Below are 15,217 nucleotides of genomic sequence, written 5' to 3' on the forward strand. Positions count from 1 at the left end.
CAAAATATCTACAACGCAAGATTTCTTAACACATCCATTGTAACTTGCAAGTAAGTTTAGGGTCTGTTCTCATACGCTGAAATTCAGTTCAGTTCAGTTCAGCTTCTAATTTCCTTTTCTTATAAAATATTCAGTTCAGTTCAGCTGGGTTCAGTTTGATTTAGTTCAGCTGAGTTCAGTCAATGAGAACAGACCCTTAGTCAATTTTTTTTTGTAAATCGAATAGTATTTTACATGTTATAGTATTACATGCGCAAAAAGATTAAAAAAGTTCAAAACATAGTCTATAATTCCTAATGTCATCTAATACCAAAATGTCCTAATGTATAGGGAAAAGTCGTAAAACCTATGTATTTTCTTTGTGCATAGCTGCTTGAACAACATTTACAACATCACTTTCAAGTTTCAACCATCATACGTGTAATTAAGAAAAAAATAAATAAAATTTTGGGGTTAATATTAAGAGTTGGACTATACAACGGATGCATTGGGTAGTTGCACGTAAAATTTTAATCACTAGATATTGTTGTCATCATCCTTCAATATAAAGCAAGATAGACTTAAAAACATTGGAAGAAACAAAGTCAATTACTCTCAATATTTGGCTTTTACCACTTGCGGATTATTTAGGGGAAAAATTGCTTTAAAGGTTTTTTTTTTTTTTTTTGAGAACATTTAGAGAAGATATTTTCCAAAGTTTAATTTTTTTTTGTTGAATTTCCTGATCAATAAAAGGTGCATGATTAAAATCAAAGTAGTTGGTTCCTGTAATTAAAAAAATAATAATAAAAAAAAGTTGAATGATTAAAATCATAGTAGTTGGTTTCTGTAACTTGTTTTTTTAACTAACAATAGATTATAGATGACATCATTAATGTTATTTCGACCTCAAACTATAAATAAAACATTTACCGCTAAACCATGCCTTAGGCTTCTCAAAAAATCTCAACATTATGTGGTTAAGATTTATCTAGTTTGTACAAAAGGACAAGTTCATTTACCATCAAAAAATTTCATTGTCATGCTTAAATCGTTTACATGAATCAATATTGCATGCAATCATGCATCCAATTAATAATGTTCTTTTTGTACCACATGTTGTGCATATAATTTGTACTTAACTGCCTTTGAGCCTTTTAGGTGCTTCATCTATAATACCACATACTCCGTACAAGTTTCGGACTTACTGGGAAGTTATATGGAAGCCTACCAAATGACATGAAACATGATCTTTACCTGAGCCTGAACATCTATGTTATCTCAAGTTTGGAACTTTCGTCTAGTATCAGAAGCAAAATTTTGATATTTTGGGTACATGTAACATATTCAAGCGTTTTCATGTCAACTAGGAATGACTGAGAATTAAATTGAAGAACTTCCAAAGAAAAAGCAACGACAACCAAAAATGGGGAATCTAGTATCTATGAACGGAAAGGGGAAATTTTGCAGCAAACTATATGTTAAGGAGTTGTTCCTGAATTCTCAACAGAGTCAAGGTGGTTTCTCATCAAAAGATGATTTCTGCAGTAAGGAGTACTATCTTGGAGAAAGGCTGAAGCCTGCAGAATTCGTAAGTGTGGCTTTCTGAAAACTCTTCATTTTATGCAGTGTCCTGCAGTAAGCCAGTAACTACTTTAATAGTCTCAAATGATCTTCATGACCTCATTGTTGGTTTCCTCGTAAGGCCTGAACAATTTCCTCGGCTCTTGACTGTATGCCTTTAAGGTATTCGGTAAGAATACGCTGCTGGTAAGATCCTCCTTCCTGAAAATAGGATTAATGACTGATACACCTAATAGTACTGGTCACAATGAATGAAAAGGAATAGTAAGTAGCTGTTACTTACTGTTCGAATCAAAACTCGTTCTCTTCGTTTATTAAGCACTGCATAAAATTCCTCTGGCGAAATATCTCCTTTTGCGATTGTTAAACCATTAAGCAGCAGTGTGTTCCATTCACTTTCAGGAGCTGCACAAGTACAAAAGTATTTACGGATTGCTGAAAGGCAAGTGCAAGCAGTAGAGAGCTATAATATACATCCCATGCTAGCTGGCTTCAACTAAATGCACAGGTCTAGCTAAAGATGAACTTCTTATCAAGTGATGTGGTTCACCACACAAAATCTAGAGGAACTCTGACAGGGTGAAGAACGTAGTTTCAGGAAATAGGATTGCGAGCAGTAAAAGTCAATTTAAGAAGGGAGATTATGCACCCAGTAATCAGAAAGATACTGCAGATCTTCTCCACGTGGAAATGAAGATAGTTCAACGCAAAGAGAGAAAAGTTGAGCAAAAATTAACCAGGAACCAACATTGATAAAAGAGGAAGTTACCTTTAATAATAGTCTCAAGGAATTGCTCCGTCTTCAAGATTGCATTACCTGTACAGCAACACATAAAGACTCCAATTACTCGTTATTATAACAAATAAGCATGAATTTTTGGTTACTGCCTCCTTCAGTACCCCTAAGACAGGGATACAGGATCAATCTACAAAGTTCTGGGATGCTGAATTAAATACTAAAGTAACACTCAAAGAGATAATTAAGCAATCCTTTGAAGTTAAGGTTACTTTTAACTTCTCAAGCAACTCTTCAAGCTACTGAAACAAGAAATTTGTTAGCATCTACATTGGGTATTAGTAAGTAGTAACACTAAGTTCTGAGTCAACCTAAATTTTCGCTGAAGACAGGGTCCATATAAGAGTCTGACATTCCTTTGATATATATGTGTATAAAACAAATTAATTGACGCCTGGAATCTGGAAGATTATTCTTCAATACAAAAGTTTGGTTCTGCCAAATAACTTATAACAGATCAGAAGTATGGGTGGGGGTACATACCTTTTTTAGCATAACTACGTTTTGAAAGAATTCTGGAGGCATAAAGCTGCAAAACTTTTTGCAGCATAGCCACAAGTCCAGGCTTGTCCCCATCTTCTTTTGCCTGCAAGAAAAGATGAAAGACTACAGACTACAGCTTCCTGAGCTTTCCCATGATATTGGCAAAGTATAAACATCTGCCTATTTTAAAGTTTGAGACCTCAAACCACAGAGGACTAAATGGTTCTCTTATCCATATATGAATATTTCAGTTTGTCACTTTTTGATACATCGTATTGAGTTTCAAAGATCACTCCATGTCATGTGATAAGCTGGCCTCAATGACCATGATGAAAAGAAACAGAAGAAATTTATACATGTCTTTTCAATGAATTATATCAGAAATTGTTGGTTAAGATTGATTTAGCCATATTACAAGGTCCAGTTCTTTACCACCATATACAAGAAAATCTTAAGATATCACACAATGAAAGGATTACTCACTTGCCGCAGTTGTGCATTGACTTCTGAAAGGAATCCTTCATCTAAATATCCTTCTTGTTCTCTTTGATTTAACTCCTGGTGAGCACACACAAAGAAGCTGAATAATCTCTTATTAACCTCTTCTAAATTGCAGGCACAATGAAAGAAAATTTTTAAAAAAAAAATAATAACCCTTAAAATCGTCAAGAAACAAGAAAATTTCAATTTACTTACAATCTCAATAGCAAGATGAATCTATCAAAAAATATACTCTAGATACTACACTTAATATGATAAGCAACTAAGTTTTAAAATACATGCAACAGACATACTATATCAATAACCAGTGTCAAAATAACAAAAAATAATCAGCATACAAGAAGATGGACATGCCTGTTCCATCAGACTGAGAGCTTCAGGGTCTCTTGGTGGCCAGGTAAGCTCTTGATCTTCATCCACCACATGTTTGAGGATTGATTTTAAAACATCGGTAGCTGACTCAATTTTTTCCTTCACAAAAAGAATTAAAAACAATAGATCAAGCACTGAACAAGGTGACTGGATTGAATGGAAGGGTATCCCAATTATAACAAGACAGTACATTGGTTTTGTGAACAAGGCGGTCTACTGTACTCATTAGCGATGCTGCCAATTCTTCATAATCTTTCTGCATGCCAACCAAGCCAGGTCATTTTTCATGGAAATAAGAATCCACAACTTAGTATTCAACGGAAAAATAATGACAATAGTGAAGAAACCATGCTTTATCATCCTCTGATTTGCAGGTATCAGTTCTGGCAGCAAGCCGAATCCAGAAACCCTCATTGAAAGCCAGAACATTTTCAGCAACGAGCTGTGGTAGCTGTTACAAATAAAACCAATATCAGCTGATGAGAAACTGTCAACAGAAACACAAATCTTGAACTGGTTGAATTTAAACAATCACTTAAGGTAAATTGGCTAATAAAACATTTTTGTTCAAAGAATGATTTCTGAAGTACACTTGCACCAAAGAAGTGAAAGAACCTTGATCAACACTCACAAAAGCTCTATCAAAAGGGGGCTTATCCGCTAAATTCATACACAAGCAAACTCACCTACCCAATGGAAACACTACATACATGTACCTCCCTAGTCCCTGCCAACGATAGTACTCCAACTCGATATAAATGTTACAAAAATCATGACTTCTTCAGTGTATTGCCAGATAATCAAACCATAACATGGTTAGCTAATTTATCAACATCACTAGTTTTACGAGTGGCTATGAGGCAATCCACCCACGAGCATAGGATTTCAGCTACGACATGAATTTGCTTCTTTTCCAGCATAAACAACGAATCCGGGACTAGAATATCATGCAATAAGTACATGTTGAACATTGCTGAATTACAAAAAATAACAACCTAACCTAAGAAGCTTGTAATCTACAAAAAGGGAAAGCAAGTTGTGCATAAGAGATTCTCACTTCCTTGGGATTGGCTTCCCTTAACGTATCGATAAGTCTATCGACTTCAACAGTCTTCTTGAAAGCTTCCTCAGCACCACCTTGACTGACTGCACAGACCAAATTTCTCCTGTTTTAAATATACCCAAAACAAGGCCTTTTACCATGAAAATCCTCACCCATTCAACAATTATAATGCTCAATGTCTCAACATACAGAATATTGCACCTAGAAATTAAATTAATAATAAACCCCCATTTGATTTTTTTAGTGATTCTATTAAATTTATTGATTAACTGAACACAAATTATCAGTAATGGTCAAACATAAGATAATCAAAACATCAATTTTAAAAAATGTTAATCAAAATTGAAATGAATTTTGACTCCAATAAGGAAATTCTACATTAATTATAACCAAATCCACCCAATTACATAATTACATAAATAAATTGAATTGAACTAAAAAAAAAAAAAAAAAAAGGAAGTACCTTTGGTTGAACAATGGAGAAGGGAGTTGCTTTATCCTTTTATAAAACCTGATTGTTCCATGCTTCCATGATTGAATCAAAGCATGCTGTAATTCCCACAAAATTTCCGCCCAAAAAAAATAAAAAGTAAAAAATCAAACAAGAATTTAGTAGCTAGAGTAAGTTAAGAATTATGCTACATTCAAAAGTGAGATAGAGACCTGGGAATGAGAAGAGTAATGTGAAGAAGAGATGGTTGAAGAACAGGAGGGTGAGGTTGTCACTGCAATGGATGAAGCCATGAAATGAGAGAGAACAAAATCAGGAGAAAATGACCAGAACTTTTTTTGAGTGGCGTAGAGTTTGTATTATGGGGTATATGGAACTTGGGGTGTTTTTTCGGGTAAGGAGAAGCCGAGAAGGATCCCACGCAACACTAGACTATGATTATTCACGGATAAACTAACTGAAAACCAAAAATGGGCCGTCAAATAAGACCTTAGTTACTCGGATTAGGGCGATGTCATTGGAAATTAGGGAAAGAAAAAAAGACAAGGGAAGTCATTACCTTTGAGAAATGTTATTAGTTAACCTCCAATATATATAAGGAATATTTTTACCATCTCAACCAACTATTATTAATGTTTTAAGTTTCACATAATATTATAATCTTCCTTTCATTTATTAAGTAAATTAGATTGCCTCAAAAAAAAAAAAATTATTAAGTAAATTAGAGGTAACAAAATTCAAGTATTTTTCACAAGATTAAAATAAAAATACATATGATTGTAAAAAAAAAAAAAAGGTGACATCCAAGGCAACGCTCGAACTACTACACGCACTAACTATATCAAATAGTAGAACATAATTTTTAAATTAAAGCAAGAAGTACACAAATTAGCATCGCCCGGGGTACATACTAGTTTAACATGAAAAATTGATATTTAAACGAACATAGATATTGAATTTCATCCCAAAACTTGAGTTTTTGCTCATAAAGGTACATTATTATTCAATAACACCCCTAAGTCCCTAACAATAATGAAAACTTGTACTTCGTATATTTCATCCCAAAACTTGAGTTTTTGCTCATAAAGGTACATTATTATTCAATAACACCCCTAACAATAATGAAAATTTGTATAGAAAAAAACAAATAAATTGGGGGGGGGGGATAAGCATTACCATGGAAATGAACCATAGTTTTTCATCTATTATGGATAACTTATTATATTTTCTAAGAAAAAACTAAAAATATATAAAGTTAGGCATGAGCTTGGTCGTGCCAGCAAACTCCCTTCTCCTTGTCTATGCACAACTCATGACCCACCGTCGTGCCTCTCATGTTGTGCTGAATTCATAGTAAACTCAGATCATGTCGTGCCAAATGTCTAATATAAAAAACTTTCATGATAACTCGAACCAACCCAACCCATGCCCTACTCAATCATAAAAACCAAATGGGTTATACTAGTATGGCAAATCTTATATATAATTTAAGAGTCATTTTTACAACACTTCCTCACAGCACTCCAAACCCCCAACTCTCAATTCTTATGCATTCTCTTTTTTTATTTTATTTTATTTTATTTTATTTTATTTTTTATTTTTTATATTTTTAAGTAACTTCCAAATAACTCCCACAATATATATCCCATGCATTAGCATGGGTACATTCTAGTTAATTGAAAATGGGAGTAAAATATACCATGGATAAATTTCCTTAGCTGAGATGGACTGAACCGTCAACAAACCCAACACACAATTGTGAAGTAGAAAACGGAGGGAAATTGACTACCCGAAAAAACAGACGAAATGGCGGTAATAATATCTAGCAACTTCTACGCCATTACCAATCATCCTAACCTCCATAACCATATCCGAAGAACCTTCCAGAATACCACCAAAAACTCCAATCTCTCTCCTCTCCATCATCATCATCTTCATCGTCGCAGATTACGCGCATCATCGAAACCAAACGATTACGAAGCAGAAGAACAACGATGGCTTCGAGAAGAACAGAGATGGCTTCGAGAAGAACAACGATGGCTTCGCGAAGAAGCTCGCTGGAACTCCGAACGACAATCTTTGTTACGCCAGATTTCCGAATTATCTCTTCAAATTCAACATTTGCAATCGGAATTGGATGATTTTCGGAATAATCGATCGAATTCTGCTGATTTTGAGGTTACTACTCTGACTAAAATGGCGGCTCTTTTGGAAGCGAAGAATTCTAATCAGATTAGTCAGATTCTTGATTTTTCTGGTAGTGAGTCGAATTCTGAGGTTGAGTCTGTGAATTTGGATTCTGTTTCTGATGTTTCGACTGTGAATTCGCCGGAAAGTGAGATGAAAGAGGAGACGAAGCCATTAGAGAAGACGAAATCGAGTTCTAGTTCGAGTTGGAGTACGAGTTTGAGAATTGGATGCGAAGGTGAAGAAGTTCGTGCTATGCAGGTTTCATTTATTTCTCTCACTAAAACCTAATTTTGATTTTAATTTCTTCATTTTATGTTGAAGTATGATTTCTTAGTTGTTAATTTCATATATTATATGATTAATTTATGGAATTGTATGATTATGGCAGGATGCATTGATGAAATTAGGGTTTTATTCTGGAGAGGAGGACATGGAGTTTAGTTATTTCTCTACTGATACTGAGAGAGCTGTTAAGACTTGGCAAGTATGTTGTTCTTTTGTGTAGTTTTTCCTCTTTTTTGCTCGTAAATTTCCATTACAATCAAGAAAGATTTGATGACCTAGTTCTCTTATACTTGGATAACAGCATTGTTTTATTATGCTAAATTTTGCATTGATTGTGATTTACATGATTTACAGGCTTCAATTGGCATTCGCGAGGATGGGATTATGACTCTTGAGCTGCTTGATCAATTGTATGCGCCTCAACAGAGTTCGAGTCCTAAAACACAAGTGAAGGCAGATATCCCAAAAGTGAGTGCTATGGATGAATCAGGAATGATTTGCTTTCTGCTATGTTCTGTAGTTGTGAGCTGTTTCTTCTTTCGTGCTGTACTTTTGAAGAATTAAGCATTAATGTGCAGTCGTGTTACATTGTTGGGAGATTGATCGTTTGTCTGTGTGCAATGAAAAAGAAGCACAGTACCTGCTTAGTAGTGTTATAGTGAATATACATTGTGGTTGGTGTTTGAGTGCAGTGCTGAGTATTTGAGTATTGATTTAAATTTTGATGCAAACTACTAAATTTGTTGTTATGGTGAAAGGACAAAGCAAATGGGGCTCCTATCAAAGTCAAAGAAGTTCAGCAGACCGTTGTAAAGAAAGAGCCAACTGATGTGGGTATATCTGAACACCGGGTATTTCTTCTAGGTGAGAATCGGTGGGAGGAGCCTTCCAGGCTAAATAAAGGTAATGATAAATTGGGTGGTGGAAAAAGCGCTCAAGCATCTGCTCCAAAATGCATCAGTTGTCGAGGAGAGGGTCGTCTATTGTGCATGGGTATGTAGATTATTCCATTTCATTTGCAAAAAGGTACCCCTTTGGTAAAATAGGCTCCTAGATTTTGAGTCCAGAAAGCGCTTAAGTATGATGCACGATTTTTCTTCCAAACATTTGAGTATTAGTCATTGACATAAGCTGGATTTTCTTTCCATATGTGCTATTTACTTAACCACAATCTGTACTTGTGATTTGGCTTATCCCCAACAAATCCTACTAGAAGCTATAAGTGAAGATGCACGCTTACTGTTGCCTTCTTAATATGATGCTAGTAATTCTAAAGCTTCCAAAGGAAATAATTGGCAGCAAAAGCTCTTGCTTAGTTTTGCATGTTATCAATCGTTTTAGCTAAAACTTAGTTTCCTTTTCACCGCAGAGTGTGATGGAACGGGAGATTCACAAGTTGAAGAACAGGTTGGTTGAAATTTCATATCTATTACTCATTTTTTATTTGCATGGGTTCTTTGCATCTTATATTCAGACATATGAAGCAGTTTTTGGATTGGGTGGACGGAGGAGCAAAATGCCCATATTGTGAAGGCCTTGGATACACTGACTGTGATATTTGTGAAGGGAAAGGTACTGCCTAGTTGCAGTATGGAATATTTGGACCCTTTGCAATTTTGCCCAACCAGGTACCATTCTTTAGCTACTGGAGATGTCTGATGAGAGAGTTTGAATTTAGATTGTCCTTTATATGCTTGATGCTGTTAGAAGCTGTCTTATAACTGCGCCACCCCTACCCACTTGCACACACCACCACCACTGTTTTATAATTGTGTTGATGACGCTACTTAAAACAAAGTTAGGAGTTTTACATAAATTATTGTGCTTGGCTTGCTCAATCTCTCAAGAATAGCAAACAGAATTTGCCTGAGTGGAATGCTATTCAATGATGGTACTAATTACTGTGATAAGAAAACTCATCCTATCAGTTAAATATTACACCAAATACACTTCTGTAGATCTCAGATTCTCATTATCTAGCTTGATCACCTTTACAATTCTTCTATTAGCTGCTTTCTTCATATCCTTAGAATGCACCCCTCTTTCCTCCCTCCCTCTTTTCCAGCAATAATGCTGTTGGTTATACCTCTCTCTAGGTTCATTTGAGTGAGGATATTTTTCACCTGCTTCAGCCATTTGGTCTTTCTAGGGCAAGTTAGACATTAAAAGAGTAACGTCGCTGAAATATTTGAATGATTTGTTTAAAAATGCCATGGCTGATACAATAGCAGAAGAATCTACATCTATAGCTAGGGACAAAGTGGGTGGATTCAATACTAATCCTGAGTCATGACAATTAAACTTATCAGGATGTCTTTGCTCTTCAAAATGCAAGATATGTTCAACATTCAAATACATAAAACGAAGATAATTATAATATTATATGTACATGTAGTCACAATATTATCCTGTTTTCCTTACCATCACAGTCTGGGTGGTTATTTAGTGCTGTTTTAATTTTATCTTGGTTTGGTGGATGGAGCTGAGCTAGGCTTATTAGGGAGGCACAAATATTGATAATATTATTAGCTCTTTAATAGGGGCAAGGTGAAGAGATATTGGGCTTTATATAAGTGCTGTAGCCTTACAGCCTGAGGAGACCAGGAGCTGTCCATGGTCCTCCATAGAAAATACGCATCAAAAAGATAGGAGCAAATAGTGATGAAGAAGCTAGGAATTGAAAGGGGGGAAACATTTTGGGTTGGAGATAGTACATTACTACCAAGTCCACATGTATATAGATATTTATTTTCGTTACATCTACTTATGACTGTACCCAGCGGAATGTCAGAATAATGAAGATGTCAAGGTCCACTGAAATCAATAGTTATAGAGACCATGTTAATACTCCGCAGTCCGTACTCCATAGTAGAGCTACTACAGCAGTTAACAGAGCCGTCAAAGTTGATTAGATTATCTTGAAAATTTCATGCATTATGAATTTTACGATGATTTATTTCATGATATGAAATGTGTTTTGTGTATATTGCATACTGTGTACTGTCTTATCCAGGTTTGGCTAAAAGGATTTTTTTTTTTTTTTTTTTTTTTTTTGGACAAGGGGGGCTAGAAGTTTATGACACGACCATTTTGTGAATTCTTACATGATTTGGTCCAAAAGTAAAGTGTCTACTGTCATACCAACATCTAAGTGTTGAATACGGAGTATCACACAAGGGTAATTGAGGGCACTGTAACTGGTCAGTCTTCAGATTACTTTTTTTCTTTGGATGTCTATGCTACAAGAGCTTATCACAAGTACCAGTAGAATTTTTGTTGTGAAGTTTAATTAGAAACCTTGACTAAGTTTGTGCTACCTAAGCTTGTTAAATGTGCCCATATTGTTCTCTAAATTTTCTTTTTCACAAAAAAAAATTTCATTGCAGGTATGCATAATTCTCGCAAAATGTGCTGTTTTTGCTACTTCCAGAGTCAGTTCTGTATATATACACATTGTATGGGCTAACTACAATAAGGATTTTCTTCTATAGTCTGTCAACTCGTAAGGTTTTTCCTGGTCCTAAGGAGGCAGGGATAAATGGAGTATATTGTGCTACCTGTGGTTTGGATGCTCCTCGGGTTGACACTGTTATAACTCTCTGTAGTCTGTACTGATGTAACAAAATTTTATCAACTCATCAGCAGAAACTTTATGTTACAGATTACAGGTATGTTGTTGGTGATCACTTTTCAAGACCATCTTTATCCTGGAAGTTTACAATGTCCTACAGGCTTCTTACTCGGGCTTATCCGCTTATATGAGTTATATCAACTGCCTGCTTCTCTCAGAGTCCGATTCAGCCCATCAAAGTATTAATTTATTCGCCTGATTTGACGCAGCCCTTGATTTCCATTAGTGTTGTGATTGGTGGAGCTAGGAGAAGAAAAAGATACTACCGCAGGAAAGATGAGCTAGAAAGCAGAACTGTTTCCTTTTTTATGTTCTGAGTTCATTCTGATGTCTAGATTTAATAAATCATGTATCACCAAACTTTAATGCCTTTTACATGATAACGATCTTAAGGGTTTTATTTGACATAATTAGTGTTGAAGGTTAAGAATCTCAGTCTTGATATTGTTCTTTTCACCTTAAAATTTTGTGTAGGTTTGATAAGTTCACTCTATAGCTAATACGATTGGAACACCAACTATCAGATCAGATTTCTCATATGATGCTAGAGAAATGGCAACTAGCCAAATGTTGAGCTCAATGCAATGCTTGGATTGTGATTGACCAATTGTGAAGGGTAAATGTCATTTCTAATTTACATTTCTAAAATGTAAGTTTTGCATTTGAGCCCTATTTGGGTTGTGCGCTAAACACCTTATGTGAATGTGTCACACCATTAGTTGATGGTATCACTTACTTCTAATTTCTGATTTAAGCATGCTTAAAGAAAACTTATTAGAGTTTTAAGCTCTTGATGTCTAGTTTTTTTGTATTGAGTATACAATAGTATATCACTCAATCACTCCATTGTATACTGTTTTTTTTAAGGGTTAAAATAAAATAAGGTGAATTTCTTATTAAAGGAAGACATATTGCACTATCACGTTTTAAAACTCTCAAATAAAATTGTTTGAGCACCAACTTGGTCGTCGAAGGTTCTACCAAGGTACTCCCTCCGTTCCACAATGATGTTCTTGTTTTGACTTTTTGACTTTTTTAAAAAAGAGAGAATCTTCTAAATTTCTCTTAATCTATAAGAATAAATATAGTCATGTGGGATCTAGTTTGATTCGTCTTAGTGAGTAGATTATTAATATCTAACTTTTATAATTTTTGCTAGTGTGAGATTAAAGATATTTGCGGTCAAAGTTGGGTCAAAATTTGCATCGATTTACGAAACAGGAACATCATTATGAAACGGAGGGAGTACTACCATACGAAGTTACGAAGATCATCAAGGTATCCATCCATAAACGACCAAAAGCGAAGAGGTAGGCCCTTTTGCATAAATGAATACTTCATACTCGTAATTAGTTTGCGATCTAGGACATATCTTGAAACCTCATCCCATCAAGATCGTTTATGAATTATGAGGAGTTGCTAAAAAGCTACGCGACGACAATTATTTAAAGGACAGCCAAAAGTGCATCTCTTACACATGGAAACAGAACATTAGAAATTTCAAGAACAAAGTTATTAAACTAATATTATACGACTACTTGTATTAATAATGATGCATTATTATTTTATTAGTCCAACAAAAGCCAATGAATTTGATTGCTTCATTTTCTCTTCAACTTTTTGGATAAAATATTTTATCTAAATTTTATAAAGTTCAAAGATTCTTCTAGATTTCCTCGGTCAAATAATCCACACAAAAAGGTGTTGTTTGTCTTAGTGTGCCAACTATTAGTCTATTACGGAGTAATTAATCTACTTTCTTCCTCTTTTAGGTGTAGCAATTTCACCATTGTTTTCATGGGTTTCCATTTAAAGGGTACATTTTTTTTTTTTTTGAAAGATTAAAGGGTACATTTTAATTACAAGCAATTTTTTGCTCTTAACATTATAGAATTGTACTCGTAGTTGAATTAATTGATACGTTGTAGCCTTTTTTTTTTTTTTTTTTTTTGAGGGGGATGTATTTAAGCAGTTAATAAGCCATATGTTGATAAATGGTGAAAATTTATGTCACAATAATAATGATTTTCGACAGTATATTTTTTTTGAAGACAGTATATAATCGTGAAGTTAATTCAATAAATTTTAGTAAAACGTGTACCAAAAGTCCAAAAGTACTGAACCGTTTTATTAATGAAACATCTAAAATTCTAAACTGATTGTTGTATATGATCATAGAAAGTACTACCCTGTATGTTTGTTTTAAATTAGAATAGAAAGAATAGAACTATTGTAGACATAATTAGTTAAACTCCAACATTACTCAATATTCCGTGATTCACATGGCGTAAGTGACATGTCCAAGTTACAAGCTAAGGCTTATCATAAACTTGTTAAAACTTTCTTCTTATCTTTGTGGCAAAAATTAGTACTTTGTTTATGGTATAGATTGTGGGTAAAAAGTAAAAGTTTGTCTTTTAGCCAAACAACCCACAATCACTCATCACTGTGAACTTGTATTCACACATCCATATTTTAATGATGTTAATATACATCGGAAGCATAAGTAAAACCTTGATGCATGCATTTATATATTCATTCATATATATAATCCATTAATACTTTGTATTTGTGGGACGCCCAAAAATGCATGCATTCATATAATCCAACATTTTTTCAATTCCTACAAATAAAAAACATGCGTAAGAGTAGTTATTATTGTTCCAAGAAAGCGGCAAGCTAAAAATATTCAAAGATAAGGATTTCACATGTACTTGTACATGATAATGCTTGCTCCCAATGAAGAATTTGATTGAAAGTCTCAGATCTTGTTGTGTCACTTACAAAAGTCAAGTTTTGATTATATGTTTGACGTAGTCACGTAGATAAGCAGCTATTAATTCCTAAAGTGAAAGGGCGATTCTATGCTTTTGTCACTTCATTCAATAATACGGAGTAATTACGTATTAATACTTCCTTCTTTCTAAAAATAATTAATGTCGTCCTATGAACATGTAACATAATTTTAAAAATAAACATTCTTTATGTATGGTGTATGTTATAAATTTACTATAGACGAGACGAAAACAAATAATTAAAAGTGCGGTGTACTGTTAACAAGGATAATGGACGGAAGCAGTAAGCAAAACTTTACAAGCAAAGTGGGAGAAGAAATTGAAATGCAAATCATACAAAAATACCCCATAAAATGGTACGGATAAATGGATAATACAGCAGATAGGGTCCATCTTCAACATTCACTTTGTTTTTTTTGTTTTGTTTTTTTTTTTCCCCCTAATTTGAATTGTTATTAAAATCAAATAAAAATAGAGAGTAATATACTAATATGTATTTATGCGCAGTGGTCCATGTATTATGTAGCTACTTCGTATATTACATTGTTTCAAAAAAGTAAAATAAAATGTAGCTATACTATTAATTATAGCTTTTTTTGTTTTTTGACAAGATATTAATTATAGCGTTTGTTAATCCACAAGTTACAACTAACAAATTTACAACCAACATTGAAAATTCCATATATTATAATATATCTTCTAATGACTAAAAACAAAAAAAAAGAAAACTCTAAGACCAAACTCACTATCACATACACTCATTGGAAAATAGATATTTTACTCTAATCAATAAGTATATATGTTCTTCCCTCTTCCACATATATATTGTTTTTCTATCAAACGAAATATAAAATAAATTGAGATATATATGAAGTTCGAACATGATAAGCTAAGGTCTTAGGGCTATAACTTATACTATAACTCGATCTTATAAGTCTTAATACAAAATAATTCAAAATAAAGTTAAGCAGAATACCTTTTAAGTCTAATTTTTTCCATTGTAGTATATTGTAAAGATATAATTCATCAAAACTCAGGTAAACACTTGAGATTTAATTGAGAAACCTTACTAATTAAGCTACTTGAA

The 15,217-nt window shown here is 33.9% G+C and overlaps 2 protein-coding genes across 4 annotated transcripts; one reads left to right on the top strand and one right to left on the bottom strand.

The window, feature by feature from the left end:
* Window positions 1-1,231: 1,231 nt before the first annotated feature.
* On the bottom strand, window positions 1,232-5,619 carry LOC145620596 (uncharacterized). The gene is made up of 11 exons (XM_081675294.1): window positions 5,442-5,619; window positions 5,242-5,327; window positions 4,773-4,881; window positions 4,068-4,166; window positions 3,906-3,971; window positions 3,698-3,814; window positions 3,326-3,400; window positions 2,843-2,945; window positions 2,333-2,380; window positions 1,847-1,968; window positions 1,232-1,764 (listed from the first exon to the last, which is right to left on the bottom strand). The coding sequence occupies exons 1-11, from the start codon at window positions 5,520-5,522 to the stop codon at window positions 1,663-1,665; spliced, it is 1,008 nt and encodes a 335-aa protein (XP_081531420.1). The 5' UTR covers window positions 5,523-5,619; the 3' UTR covers window positions 1,232-1,662.
* A 1,281-nt stretch (window positions 5,620-6,900) lies between these two features.
* Window positions 6,901-11,770, top strand: LOC145620657 (uncharacterized). 3 transcript variants are annotated; one of them, XM_081675361.1, is made up of 7 exons: window positions 6,901-7,677; window positions 7,808-7,903; window positions 8,059-8,172; window positions 8,463-8,697; window positions 9,074-9,111; window positions 9,189-9,332; window positions 11,366-11,770. In XM_081675361.1, the coding sequence occupies exons 1-6, from the start codon at window positions 7,036-7,038 to the stop codon at window positions 9,285-9,287; spliced, it is 1,224 nt and encodes a 407-aa protein (XP_081531487.1). In that variant the 5' UTR covers window positions 6,901-7,035; the 3' UTR covers window positions 9,288-9,332; window positions 11,366-11,770. The 3 variants fall into 3 exon arrangements, with proteins under 3 accessions (XP_081531487.1, XP_081531488.1, XP_081531489.1); XM_081675362.1 differs by lacking the exon at window positions 11,366-11,770 and adding an exon at window positions 11,091-11,355; XM_081675363.1 differs by having other exon boundaries at window positions 6,903-7,677; window positions 9,192-9,332.
* The last annotated feature ends 3,447 nt before the right edge of the window (window positions 11,771-15,217 follow it).

This window comes from Chenopodium album, chromosome 27 (genome assembly GCF_948465745.1).
Source record: "Chenopodium album chromosome 27, dcCheAlbu1.1, whole genome shotgun sequence".
In the NCBI taxonomy this organism is placed as follows: Eukaryota; Viridiplantae; Streptophyta; class Magnoliopsida; order Caryophyllales; family Amaranthaceae; genus Chenopodium; species Chenopodium album.